Source organism: Stomoxys calcitrans, chromosome 3, assembly GCF_963082655.1.
Source record: "Stomoxys calcitrans chromosome 3, idStoCalc2.1, whole genome shotgun sequence".
Classification (NCBI taxonomy): Eukaryota; Metazoa; Arthropoda; class Insecta; order Diptera; family Muscidae; genus Stomoxys; species Stomoxys calcitrans.
Window position 1 is genome coordinate 41,305,019 of NC_081554.1, and position 13,900 is coordinate 41,318,918.

Here is a 13,900-nt window from a genome sequence, read left to right on the forward strand (position 1 = left end):
AATCAAGAGATCGGTTCATACGGGAGCTAAATCAGGTTATTGACTGTTTTACACCGTGCAAATGAGACTTCCAGGGGGTCATTATGTCGAATCGGGAGATCGGATTATATGGAATCCTTCATGTTTGACGTCGGTTTTACATTATTTAAAGCACCTTCAATGTCAAGAAATGGTATCAATGTATATTCCTTGACAGTGAAAGAACCCTTTATGTAGCCAACAAGGTGGTGAAGGGCTGTTTCAGTGGATTTGCCGTTACTATTCGGTTGCCCAAAAAGTAATTGCAGATTTTTCATATAGTCGGCGTTAACAAATTTTTTCACAGCTTGTGACTCTGTAATTGTATTCTTTCTTCTGTCAGTTATCAGCTGTTACTTTTAGCTTGCTTTAGAAAACAAGTGTAAAAAAAGTATATTTGATTAAAGTTCATTCTAAGTGTTATTAAAAATGCATTTACTTTCTTTTAGAAAATCCGCAATTACTTTTTGGGCAACCCAATATACGCATGCTGCTGCCGCGTCAAGCAATCTCAAGGGATCTTTGCCCTAAGATATGTTACTATCAACCTCTCAAGAGTCTTGAGCATAAAGGATGACAGACTAATAGGACGAAAATCTTTCGCCTTCGTGTGGTAGGGTTTTCCTGCTTTCGGGATGAAAATTACCTTCGTGTCCCTCCATCACGCAGGTATATATGGCATTCTGATGCAAGCAGAATATATTCAACCGGTTATACATCATCAGGGTTTGACGACTTAAAGCAGTCGAAACTCCTTATCGCCCAAAGGATTTTCGGCTCAGACACAATTTCCTTAATGGCCTTCGACGAATGGATATCAGTGAAACCTCTTCTAGCGCCAAATCAACTCGGATTGTTAAGACAATCTGGAATATATATACTTTATAGGGTCTAACATCAATATTTCGAGGAGTTACAAGATATATTCATTTACAGGTAATGGCAGTTGCCCAACAACAAAATATTGAGTGCACTATCTGTCAAAATCAGTGATTAGTGCAACTCTGATGTTGAGTGTGTTGCTAGTTGAGTGTGTTGCTAGTTGAGTATGTCGCGCCATTTTTCGTTTTTTGTGTGTGTTCTGGTTCTTAACTAGAATGCACACACACAACCAAAACTCGTTAACAGATAGTGCACTTCGCGAGAAAAAATTGTACTCAGCTGCTTACGGTACACCACCTATGGTGGGTATGAAAATGGTGTAAAACCTCAAATTAATTTATAAGCTGTTTTTTTATTATTTTGTTCGTTTGTAAATTTGTATTACAAAAATGGTATATCTCTTATAGAAATTGTTATTTAATAATAAACACTACATTTGTTGGGTTTATTTTAATATTGTATTAGAAAATTGTTAAATTGCATTTTTTTTACTACAGTAAGGATCAGCTTTTTTTGTTTTTAGAATTTTTATACGACAAATATGAAAAATCGTAAAAAATACAATAAATTCAGAGTTCAGTGAACACAAAGGCATTATGTTATTTTTGTAGTTTTTTTTTTTCAACAATAAAATGAAAAATTGTTGTTTGTTTAGTTTTGGTTTAGATTCCAAAAAAAATATTTAGATTTAACTGATATACTTTCAACTGCAATTTTTATTGCATATTAAATAAATATATAAATTACACAATACTTGTAAGAAAACAAAAAAAAAAACGAAAGAAAAAAAAATATATATAATGCAGTCAAAACCGGATAAGGGGGTGTTGGGAGGTTTTTATATTAAGTAATGCAGGGTGTGTAGCAAAGGTGGTACTATTCTCATATGTATTTTCAAATGTGGCAACTCTTATTTCATCGAACGTACATGTAAACACATGTCTGTAAGTTTGTATTCTATTCTGCTTTCGGAATATTCGCGAAAAGCAAGCAGCTCGGACAAAAAAAACAAATTTATCGCAAAAAGAAACATATAGAAAGCTAAGACGGCCGAAACCCTATATACGTGCATTACGCCATAGTTTCCTTCACGGTAAAGGAAATAATGCATATTATGAAAATGTAAACGCCATTGAGAGCAGCATTCTGCTTGCAGCATGTTCTTAGATAATACTAATTTATATACTACAGAGCATGGTACTACGAAGAGGTAGCGTCATTAGCACAACAACAAAAATCTACCCCCAACGAAACTACCTTCAGTGGCAAATACCGTAAATTGAAATGGCAAAGCGGTTTTACAAATAAAGTTTGTTTTAAAACTTATCTTTTACAAATATGGTTTATATTTGTATTTTTTTTTTCGTCATTATAACACTATTTTTGTTGCTTATGTGTGAAATATTGGATCAAATAGAACATATTTTTAAGATTTTAGAAAAATATTACAGCTGTGTTTTCAAGCCTTTGACATTTAGATTTACTGTAAAATCAAAACAGAAATAAAAAAAAATGTACATAGCTGTTCCCATGACCCCACCTTATTAGTGCAGATTTACTGCAAAATCAAAACAAAAATAAAAAAAATTTAACACAGCTGTTCCCATGACCTCACCTTATTAGTGCATCCTGACTACAGAGTACTACTTTTTCGCCTATTTTTAGTCAACGTTTTTTTGTATGTAGCTAGACAGCATTCCGCTCGAACAGAATACCCAGCTCCATGTGAAGCCAATCAAAAAAAAAATTAACCATATCAGAGCTGGATAGTCTTACCTTTGGGAGTAAGAGTTAGCGTCAAGTTGTTTAGATGCATTTTATAAGGAAAAAAAATGAAAATCCGCCGCGGCTAGAGTCAGATTGTTGCGTTATGAAGCGGAAATATATTATATTCTATTTAGGCAGTGTCTAAACCCAATCAAAGAGTCCAGAGTTAGCGTCAAATTGTTAAGATACATTTTATATGGGAAAAAATAAAAATCCGCCACGGCTAGAGTCAGAGTGTTGCGTTATGAAGCGGAAATATATTATTATATTCTATTTTGGCAGCGTCGCTCTCAATACATTTTTCTCTGAAAACATTGCCACATTTTCATAAAAATTCGTTACGTTGATAACAATTTTTAGGGAATTTAACTGACTATATGGTAACCTTGTATAAAAAAATTACATGTTTATAAAACTGCATGTGTTTTGTGTTAAATTTACAAAAAAAAAAATAAATTTTTTTTTTGTGAAAACATTGCAATTTCGTTTAAATGCATTTTCCTATACTGCGAATTTATTAAAAAATGCAAAAGCTATGCAAATTAAATAACATCTTTACCACCAGTCTCGCTGTTTCTCTTTAATTTGACTCCATACTACGAGTCTTCGCCACTAGCGATTTGTTTCCACTCTGACTCTTGACTTGGTTGGGTTTCGACTCTAAGTTGGATTTTTTGGTCGGAGTCGAAACAAACTTACTCCGACTCCGGCTTCATAACCTTAATTGCGATAGAATCCACAGCCCTAAACCAAATCCGCCAAAACCCCGATTGCACTGCTCATTAAATCCGTATTAATGGTTCAAGTCAGCGGATTTTATAAAGGGAAAATAGATGATTGAGCCATTAAAATTGATTTAAATGATCAGTGTAAACGTTCTTTAAGGATGAATGCTTGAACGATCCAAATCGCTCGAAAAACAGCTGAGTTGCTTTATTTAAAAACCCTTTCTGGGATTGACCAAATTCTTAAGAATTTGATTAAAAATATGCTAGACAAGACCTATTCCATTTGATGGGTTTTGAAGAAAACTATTTTTTACATTTCTTTCTTAACAGTGTTCCCCTTACATAGTTTTGACTGCATTTGGATTTACTTAAACGAAAAAAAAAAAAAATTGGGATTTGTATCGAGCACTGTGTAGTCTTAAGGACCACATTAAAATAATTTCTGTAATTTAATAATAAAATGAAAATAAAAAAAAAATTTAGAAAAATATGCACGTGTATACATATTGTCTGTTAGGCCATAATTTGTTTTATTTTGATGTTTACAATATTTTAAAAGGGTGGGAACAATTGAAAAAAAAAATTATAATAAGTTTAAGTGTTAAGTAGATCGATAATCGTAAGTAAATTCTGGCTATAATTGGTTTGTATATTACATAGGTAATTTATGGGTTATAAGTATATATTTCAGCTATAGTTTGCATTTTCATGTTTAAAAATCGCACTAATATATACTCAAAAAAAAGTTCACATTTTTAAGAATAGGAAACAACGATGTACATGTTTACTAAAGTTCCTGAGAAGTTTAATCAAAATTTGACAAAATTAGCGAAAGTTGGAATGGAAATGAGCGCGTTCATGATATTGGCCTGCTAGTAAACGTTTTAATTCTAAAGCTGTGATTTGTTGTGAGTTGTGGGGTTTTGTTATAGATATAAGTCTACAAAGAATGTTAGAGTTGCAAAAAAAAATATTTAGACAAAAATTTGGGGTGATTCAAAAAACTGTGCTTTTACACACAACACAATGGCCTGGGATTGAAACAAGGAGGATTTAAAAAGGTAGTTTCTCGCGAATAGCTATTAACAGCCGGCCAGGTTTGACGGTATTAAGATGCCAGATTTTTGTTTGTATTCTCTTTGCTGTTATCTTCTATCTCGCATATTCTCTGCCCATGCACGCACACGTATACACACGCACACAAATTTGTTTGCGTGTGTTGGCAAAACGACGATTGGCTCGATGGCTGATTGCACAATATGATTGTGCTTGTTGTAGAAATGAGACCACCTTTATTTCGCCATGGGATCGAACAGAAAACAGTTAAAAAATCTGCCGCTTGAGAACGGGTAGAGACAGATAACCGCACAAATTTTCAAAAGGCTGGGGTGATCAAGTTTAGGGGCTTGTAAACTGGTGCCTTGAAACCTTTCATACTATTACCTTAACACCTTAAACTGGAGTTACATACCACGCGCAGCGCGGTATGCGTGCTTAAGCAATCAAATGCGCCCACATGCGTTCTGTGGGCTGAGTTATACACCATGCACCTTTTGCTTCACACGAATTTCTAAAAATTGTCAATAATGTGGTTTAATATTGGCTTTCAGAGTTGGGAGTTGGTTAACTTATTCCGTTTGATGAGTGCGTGCATTTGTTGTGTAACTCACACAATATAAACCAAGATGTATCCATCCATTCTTCGTTAATGGGCTAACACGAATTTTTATTCAAAATTGAGGGCAATGATCTATTGAATCCTTCGATTTAAGCAACTCTATCATCTTATATGAAAATTGATTTTATTAAGAGAAATTTGTATGGCCAATATTTTGAAAAGAATAACTTTATACTTTACTAAACTTTAAATTGTAAACACCAATTAAAAAAAATATATATATATATATATAAATACACCTGAAGATGTACATCCTAATTCGAGTTGATAGATGTTAGATTGTGTTTTATAATAATTTTGGTAACCAAAATCCTGTTAGTATAGACTATTAGCATATAGCTAATGTAGTAAAAAAAGTATTATCCAATTCCCAAAAGCAAAGCAAACATAATAGAAATCTTAAAACTAAAAACATATATATATATTTATATGTATATAAAATGGTTTTGGGCAATGTGTTATATAACGAAACTCTCATTTCCATTCATTCGCCATAGCAAAATCGATTAAAGTTCTCAGGATTGTTTCCTATAAGCTTACAGTATTAACACATTGCTTGTTGCATTTATATCCTTTCGACGGCAAGGATATTGAGGTAGTATATACAAACATTTTAAGCTATATAAAGTTATTTTTAAAATTTTTTTTGTTTAAGTAACTCGTTTCGTGTATATCTCAGAAGTTTGATTGAATTGGTTTTTTTTTGTTTTTTGATTATAATTCACTTTCAGAAGTTTGTGTTGTCAAACGTTTACGACTTTGATAAAGTTTTTATGGAAAAGAAAAGAAGAAAACCATTAAAGTTAAAAAAAGAAACCACAAATTGTATATACAACAACAAAAAATTATATAATACAGAAAAAAAATCATATTGCCAACAAAATGCAAAAACGCTTATGTGAATATTTATAGGGAACTTTAGACGTTTGTTAAGTACTACTTAGATTAAGGGGCAGTTTTAAGAAATAATGTATTATTAAAAAAGTTACATTTTATTTTGGAGATTTGATGTTACTGGCTTTAGCCCCCAAAAATATTCACAAAAACGCCAAATATGTCAAAAGAAAAAAATATATAAATCAAAACATTTCTCATAAAACAAAACCATAAAAATGATACTTGAAATTATCACTCATCAGGCAAAAGAAAAATTTGTATACAAAAACAACACCAAAAAAATAAAAATTAAATTAACATGTTATACAAGAAATGCTGATAATTTTTTAATGAATTTCTGCAAGTGTGGACTTTTGTAGTGATTTATTACAATTTGTGTGTTTGTTTTTTTTTTGTGGGAAAAAAATTTGGTGGTTTGTGGTTTTCTCTGAGTTTTGCAAGGAAAGTGATCATGTTTGGTGTCTGTTAGCATACAACATCATTGTAGAATGTAAATAAATTAACACAGAAAAAAGAAAATAAAATTTAAAAAAATAATCATGTTTACACTAAATTGGCATCTTTAGCCATGCTGTAGAAGGCGCTTTGAGGATTATTCAAAAGATTATTAGGTGAATCAAATTCCGATATTTCACCCTTATCAAGGACAATAACTTTGTCTGAGTCCATGATTGTATTCAACCGATGGGCAATTGTCAAAATTGTACACTCCTTAAATTCTGAACGAATAGTTTTCTAGAATGGAAAAAAGGAAAAAAAAGTTTATAAAATTTAAAAAACATAGGTAATTTAAAACATGTAGAACGGGTGAACCTTAACCGTCTAGTCGAACTTTGTGGATATATTTTTGGTCCTATAGAAATCTTAACGGTCCACTATACGCTTTTATGAGCTCAAGAAGTTCATTCGTTCTAGGTCTCCAGTCGCACTAACCGTTTATATAGAGCTGGCAAACTATCGATAATCGCAACATTTGATATTTTCGATATTTCTTATAATACATATCGATTGTATCGCTACTATCGTTAATGTCAGCTATATTTCAAACGAAAGTGAAAAGTAAAAATCTGGATATCGGTTTATATACATATTGGGTTGCCCAAAAAGTAATTGCGGATTTTTCATATAGTCGGCGTTGACAAATTTTTTCACAGCTTGTGACTCTGTAATTGCATTCTTTCTTCTGTCAGTTATCAGCTGTTACTTTTAGCTTGCTTTAGAAAAAAACTGTAAAAAAGTATATTTGATTAAAGTTCATTCTAAGTTTTATTAAAAATGCATTTACTTTCTTTTAAAAAATCCGGAATTACTTTTTGGGCAACCAGAAGCAATAACAATACACAAACCGAATGAAACAGAACAGTCAGTTGGTAGTCATGAGAGTTACCATTGTATAAGATTTTAGGTTAGGTTAAAGTGGCAGTCTGCCATCAGACTCACTTAGACGTTTTCGTCCATTGTGATGCCACAGGAACAGAAGAAGGAAGATGCCTTCTAGTTCCTACCATTGAACCATCCAGATCGTTTTAAAAAGCCTAATAACTTGCGAAAGTTCACATCCGCTTAATCAGACAGGCTCTCAAAGCTAGGAGCAGCTGCTACACCAGTCGAGGTTACAGTAGCTGACGACATGCTACGGCCTGATACCACCACTGCAGCTGTTGGGTCTTTGGAGTCCATTCTAAGCCTACTTCCGGGCTCTAGATCTGTCGCTCCACTGGAAACAGACGCAGATCATCAACCGCCTAATGGATACCTCTATCGCAGCTATCCTTGAGTGATTTAAATTTTTCTTCCAAAAATAATGACCTATTACGAGTACGAGTTACAGGAAAATTCTTGCTAAGTGAAATAACAACACGTCTGCTCCACTCAACGGTTCAAATATTACGTCATCACACATTGTTTCCAGTATTTCCCTGAATTTCTTCATTGTTCTTTGTTGACAGGCGCATTCGTGGCTAGACGGACATGGCTAGATCGAACTAGGTAGTAATTCTGAGACAATCGGTACAATATTAACGACCAAAGTAGTGATTCCAGATAAATAAATATTTACTTTGTGTTCAAATGTTTACTTTGTGATTCTAAAGATTCTAAAGCCTAAAATCCTCCAATGGAAAAAAAATCACTTCCATTTTTTGACGCCGTGGCGGCACGTGTTATCCTTAACCGACCGTAATATTTCGTATTTCGGTTTTTGGGACACTCCAATGTACAATGAGTTCATAATCATACATGAAACTAAGCAACAATATTTCATTTTATCTTACCTGAATCAAATCATCGGTTTCCAGATCCACAGCTGCTGTGGCTTCATCCAACACCAAAACTTTAGTTTTACGCAATAAGGCACGAGCTAAACAAACCAATTGACGTTGACCTACAGACAAATTCTCACCACCTTCGGTAATCTCATGATTCAAGCCGGAGGGCAATGATTTAACAAATGCCTTCAAATGAGATAATTCCAAAGCTTTCCAAATTTCATCATCACTCTTCACTTCGAAGGGATCCAAATTAATGCGAAGAGAACCAGAGAAAAGTACAGGATCTTGAGGTATAATGGTAAGGCGAGAGCGCAACATGTGCAAACCCAAAGAGGCAATATCGATACCATCTATGAGAATGCGACCACCAGACGCTTCGATGATACTGATAAGAAAGAAAGAAAGAAGAAAAACAAGACGTTTAAAATACTATATGTGATACTCAAAAATTTCTGCAAATTTGCACAAATCGTAACTGAAAGTCGTTCGCGTACTTTATTTGTCAGCAGAAGAGAGCGGGAGAGTGCGTGAAAGCGAGTAAAAATTTAAGAGTTTTGTAATTGAGAGAGAGCAAAATTTTGCATTATCGAACAGCTGTTTAATGAAAACCAGTGGTCCAATTGGGGCATACGTGATCGAGTTAAATCGTTCGAAATCTCATTATTGTGAATTATGTTTCTTTTAATTGAACAAGAATTTTTGAAATTTAGGAAAGCGAATGTTCATTATTTATAAAAACTTCGACATAAAAATTTATATACAAGTGGTATAACTTTCATTGAATACTAGATTACTAGTCTCACGTATGCGGCAATTTGGCCCCAGCTGTTTAACTCAAATGATCTGTTTACTTTCCCAGAAAAGTACGCGAACAGACCTATTACACACAAATACCTACCGGAACAAAGATAATGTCAAACTCGATTTGCCGGCACCAGTGCGACCAACAATGCCAACTTTTTCACCGCCAGCAATTTTGAAACTTATGCCACGCAACACCAAATCTAAACCTTCACGATAACGCACTTTGAAATTATCGAACACTACTTGACCATTTTCAGGCCATTCTCTGGGTACTTTGTTGTTTTCGATTACCCAAGGTGCCTCCTGTTTAGTCTCGCCATATTCCTTTATACGTTCTACTGCAACAATATTCGTCTCAATATCCGAGGACATGCGCACCAACCAATTCAAAGTTTGTGTTACTTGCAGGGCATAACTGATGGAGAGACCCACTAAGCCGGGATTGGTTTGACCACCCAAGACAGCAAACAAAGAGGCAAATAAAATAATCAAATTACCCACCATTTCCAGGCGAATGGCCAACCAACGATTTGCAATAAGTGAGGGATATTTGCAAATTTGATTTTTGTCCACTTTATTGTCCGATTCATCAATAAATCTACGGAAAATCGAAATGATTAACAAATTATATGTTGTTTAACCAAACCACTTACCTATCTTGTACCGAATATGCTCGTATGGTGGAAACACCTGTGACAGTTTCTCCAAAATGCGAATAAATCGGTGATCTCGATACAGATTCCAAACGCATAAGCTGTCTAGATGTGGCCACATAGAAACGTTGTGCGAAATAGTACAAAAATGCAATGGGCACAATTACCGCCAAGAATATGGGGGTGGATAAACTAATCACAACAATGGTAGCCAATACCTGTGTTGACACGTTCAGAAAAAATTATTTAAAAAATACAAATAAAATGTTAGTAAAATTATATAGCAATAAAAAGGGGAAAGAAAACCAAAAAATATACATTTTATATCTTCAATTTGTTTGCTAAGTTTCTCAAATTTAAAATTTTGGCAATCAATGTTGTGAAATTTGTTATTTAAAGAAAACTTTATTGAAATGTTGTCTATAGGAAACATTTAATTGAAATTTTGACTTAAGGGTTGGTACTCTATTCGAATATTCACGTGAACAACTGTCAAAAAAAAAAAAATTACATGAAAAATGTTAGAAAGAGTAATCCAAAATTGGACTAAGCGGATGGATGGACCTTTTAAGGCGCAGTCACGGTTAACATTTGCATGAAATAATCTTCAAACATTAAATTATATGGACCGTACTATCAATTCACATGGAGATTTCATGCATTTTTCTGAATATTTTGTTTTTTTTTTTGGAGAACTTAAGAGTATTAGAGAATATTTTATTGGAATTTTGCCTGTAGAGAAACTTTTGTAAAAACTTAGAGAACTTGATTTTATTGGAATTTGGTTTTTAGAAAAAATTTTCTTCAAATTTTTCATTGTTTTAATTTGTTTAAAAATTTGTTTTTGTTTTCAGATAAAAGTTTAACAAAATGAACGAATAAAGACATTTTTTTGAATATTTTAACATTTTTAAGTTGTTAACACTCTGCGCGTCGAAAGTTTATTTCGAAAACGTTTGATCCATTCGATTTGCAATTTATACAACCTAGCAAACAAAATTGGAGAGTAAAAATGCCTTTCTAATCTTAACAACTAAATGCTTATATGATTTATAAAAGTATAACAATTACAATAACTTTTTTTATCATTACTTGATTTTTCTTCACTATGTGGGATTGTATGTATGTATGTATGTATTTAATAACTGTACTTTTGGAGTGGTGTGTTTGTGCAATGTCTAGTGAAAGAACAGTGTGGTCAATGGAGTAATTCAAATATCAAAATACGCGAAGTTTACGATGCAATGGGATATCGTATTTTTAGAATTTTTACTTTAGGTTATTTTTTCGAAAATGTGTAATGGGTATTAATGTATGTGTTTGGTTATTGAAAAAAGTGAATAAAGTAGCAATTTGGCAAAATGTAGTATTTGGTGAGGAAGAGTAATAAACATTTAGTATGTATAAATAAGGGCAACATACATACAGGGTGGCTGATGAATATTGCTACAATGATGAATATTGCTACATTTTTTTTTCGGTGTATGGAATACATTTTTCTTTTATTCATGTTAAATTAAATTATTAAATTAATTATTAAATTATTATTAATTAAATTAATTAATTAATTAATTAAATTAATTATTAAATTATTATTATTAAATAGAAAAAAAGTTATTACATTTTTTTTTGGTAGCGGCTTTCATCAGCCACCCTGTACATATAAAGCCTGCAAATAGGCTGTTATAGTTTTATTGCCTTTTGTATATTTTAAGACTAATATCACAATTTTCTGGATTACAAACACTAAACGTACAAGGTTTTTTTTGTAAATAGCCTTTTGTAAGAGATATAAATTATTTAAACTTTTTATAAATTTAAAATCAATGTTGCAAATTTTATACCCTCAATTTAAAATCAATCCATTTCACTTAACTTCAAGTTCATCTAATACATCATTATAATATTCATGCGTACATCCTTTCCACTTCATTTAACAAAATATTTGGATCTTCTTAAGTGCATAACTAAATGAAGTTGACGCTTTATATAGAACTTGTGTTAAAAAATTTTCATTATGTTTACATGGCGAAACAATTAAAGGTGGTCTCATTTGTACAACAACCACAAATCATATGGTGCAATCTGCCATCTTGTTATCAAACTGATCGTAGTTTTGCCAACACGCGCAAAGAAATTTGTGTGCTTGTGTGTATACGTGTGCGTACATGAGCAGAGAATATGCGAGAAAGAAGATAACAATAAAGAGAATGCAAACAAAAATCTGTCATCTTAATACCGTCAAACCTGGCCAGCTGTTCGCGTGAGACCACCTTTTTAAATCCGCCTTGTTATTTTTGTTAGTAAAGAAAATATCTTTTGAAACAGACTAGCCCACATTTTCGATTGACTCCAACATAGACCATACCTTGCCCTAACATTTAGAGATGAACAATCATGCAAAGTATTTACTCTAGGGCAAGTAAATCATCATTGCCTTGGTGGAATGCAGTAGTAAACAGAGCTTGAAACAGACAAGCCACTCTTTCGATTGGCCTTAGCATAAACCGGTGGGGTTACCCTAACATTAATAGAAGTTAGGTTGAAAAGAGGGTGCAGATAATAATCCCCCCCATGCCACTATGGACATACACCTTAGCCAGTAATCGGCTTATTGTGCGCTCTAAAAACTATAAAGTAACCTCTAAAAAGAAAATTTTAAGTTAGGAATTCCGTGCTTCCTACAAAATCCTTAATTGTTTTCAATACCAATGACAAAGGAAATGCTCCAATGTCTCATCATCTTCCCCGCATGCCCTACACAGGCTATCACTTGCAGCACCGATTTTATATAAGTGAGCTCGTAGTCCTATGTGTCCCGTTATGATACCAATAGCTATACTGACCTCCTTCTTACTTCCTTTCAGTAATAGCCTCGTCTTCTGACGATCTGGAACCCCCCATATTCCTACCGACCGTTTCGCTGTTCCACAATGTTGCATGCGCATTCGTCGCCCACTGCCTTAACTCGGACTGCGTCGATCCGAAACGCTTCGAATTAACCAAGTTTATTGACGGCAGTCCTCTAACCTTCACCGCCAAATCGTCTGCTCTTTCATTTCCCCTTACTCCGTTATGAACAGGCACCCAAACGATGCGGATTTTGCCATCCTCATAGAAGGCGTTAATCTCCTCCTTACTCTGCAAGACTGTTTGTGACCTTACCGTCCTGGTTGTCATTGCCCTTATGGCAATTTTACTGTCGGTAAAGATGTTCACACTCGACCTCGTACCTCGTACTCGGCTTCAAGGTTCATCGCAAGTATCCTATCGGAAACATCTTCCCTTGCTTCCAGGTTTCCTATCGTCGCCTCGATTATACCGCGATGGTATGAGCTGCTCCCATCCTCATCCACCATTTAGTGTAACCATTCGTAAGTAAAACATCTTTCTTCATTAATTTCTTAGTACAAATACGAGGGTTGCCTTTTATATTTCGGGAATGGACAGCCCTTGTGTTGCAATCTGTTAACTGACAGCTCTATGGTAAAGCATGACATTTTTGAGGTTATATGTACTCAGAACGTTTTGCCATACGAGCGCTATGGAATTAAATCGTGAACATTTTCGTGCGATTATTTTTTACAACCTTCGATGTGGATTAACTCAACAACAGTGCATCGATGAACTTAATTTAATTTTTGGCGATGAAGCCCCATCAAGGACCAGTGTTTAATGATGGTATAGTGAATTCAACCGAGGTCGTAGTTTACTTCAAGACAAATTTCGTGAAGGTCGTCCAAAATCAGTTTTTGTTCCAAAAACCATTGATGCTGTGCGCCAACTGATATTGCATCGTTATGTGACCTATCGTGAGATTGAGACAACCATCGGCATTAGTGGGAGCAGCATACATTCAATGTTGCATGAACATTTGACCGTCTAATAAATGTGTTCGCGTTGAATCCGACACAATTTGTCAATCGCTCAAAAAAGGCTCGTATCGATTGGTCCAAAGAAATGCTCCAAAAATACGAAACGACTGAATTTTTGAACACTCAAAACATTGATTTGATAAGTCATCCGGCGTATAGTCCTGACTTGGCACCGAATGTTATTTTTTTTATTACCGTATGTAAAAAATAAAATGAGAGGTCAACTTTTTTCGATACCTGAAGCTGAAGGAGCGATTGATGCGTTCAGAATGCATGTTTTGGAGATACCTCAATCAGAGAGCAAAAGTGCTTCAACAATTGGTTAAAA

The 13,900-nt window shown here is 33.9% G+C and overlaps 1 protein-coding gene across 17 annotated transcripts in view; it reads right to left on the reverse strand.

Annotated features, from left to right (window-relative positions):
- Positions 1-1,581: 1,581 nt before the first annotated feature.
- The window catches only part of LOC106083694 (multidrug resistance-associated protein 1), a 105,306-nt gene continuing 92,987 nt past the window's right edge, over positions 1,582-13,900 (reverse strand). For 10 of the 17 annotated variants that reach the window (XM_059365796.1, XM_013246879.2, XM_013246874.2 and 7 more), the window contains exons 12-15: positions 9,698-9,915; positions 9,139-9,642; positions 8,244-8,625; positions 1,582-6,705 (exon numbers count right to left, since the gene is read on the reverse strand). In XM_059365796.1, coding sequence (XP_059221779.1) covers positions 6,514-6,705; positions 8,244-8,625; positions 9,139-9,642; positions 9,698-9,915 — 1,296 coding nt within the window. In that variant the 3' untranslated portion in view covers positions 1,582-6,513. The remainder of the gene's footprint in view (positions 6,706-8,243; positions 8,626-9,138; positions 9,643-9,697; positions 9,916-13,900) is intronic. The other 7 variants (XM_013246866.2, XM_013246870.2, XM_013246872.2 and 4 more) reach the window with 1 other exon arrangement.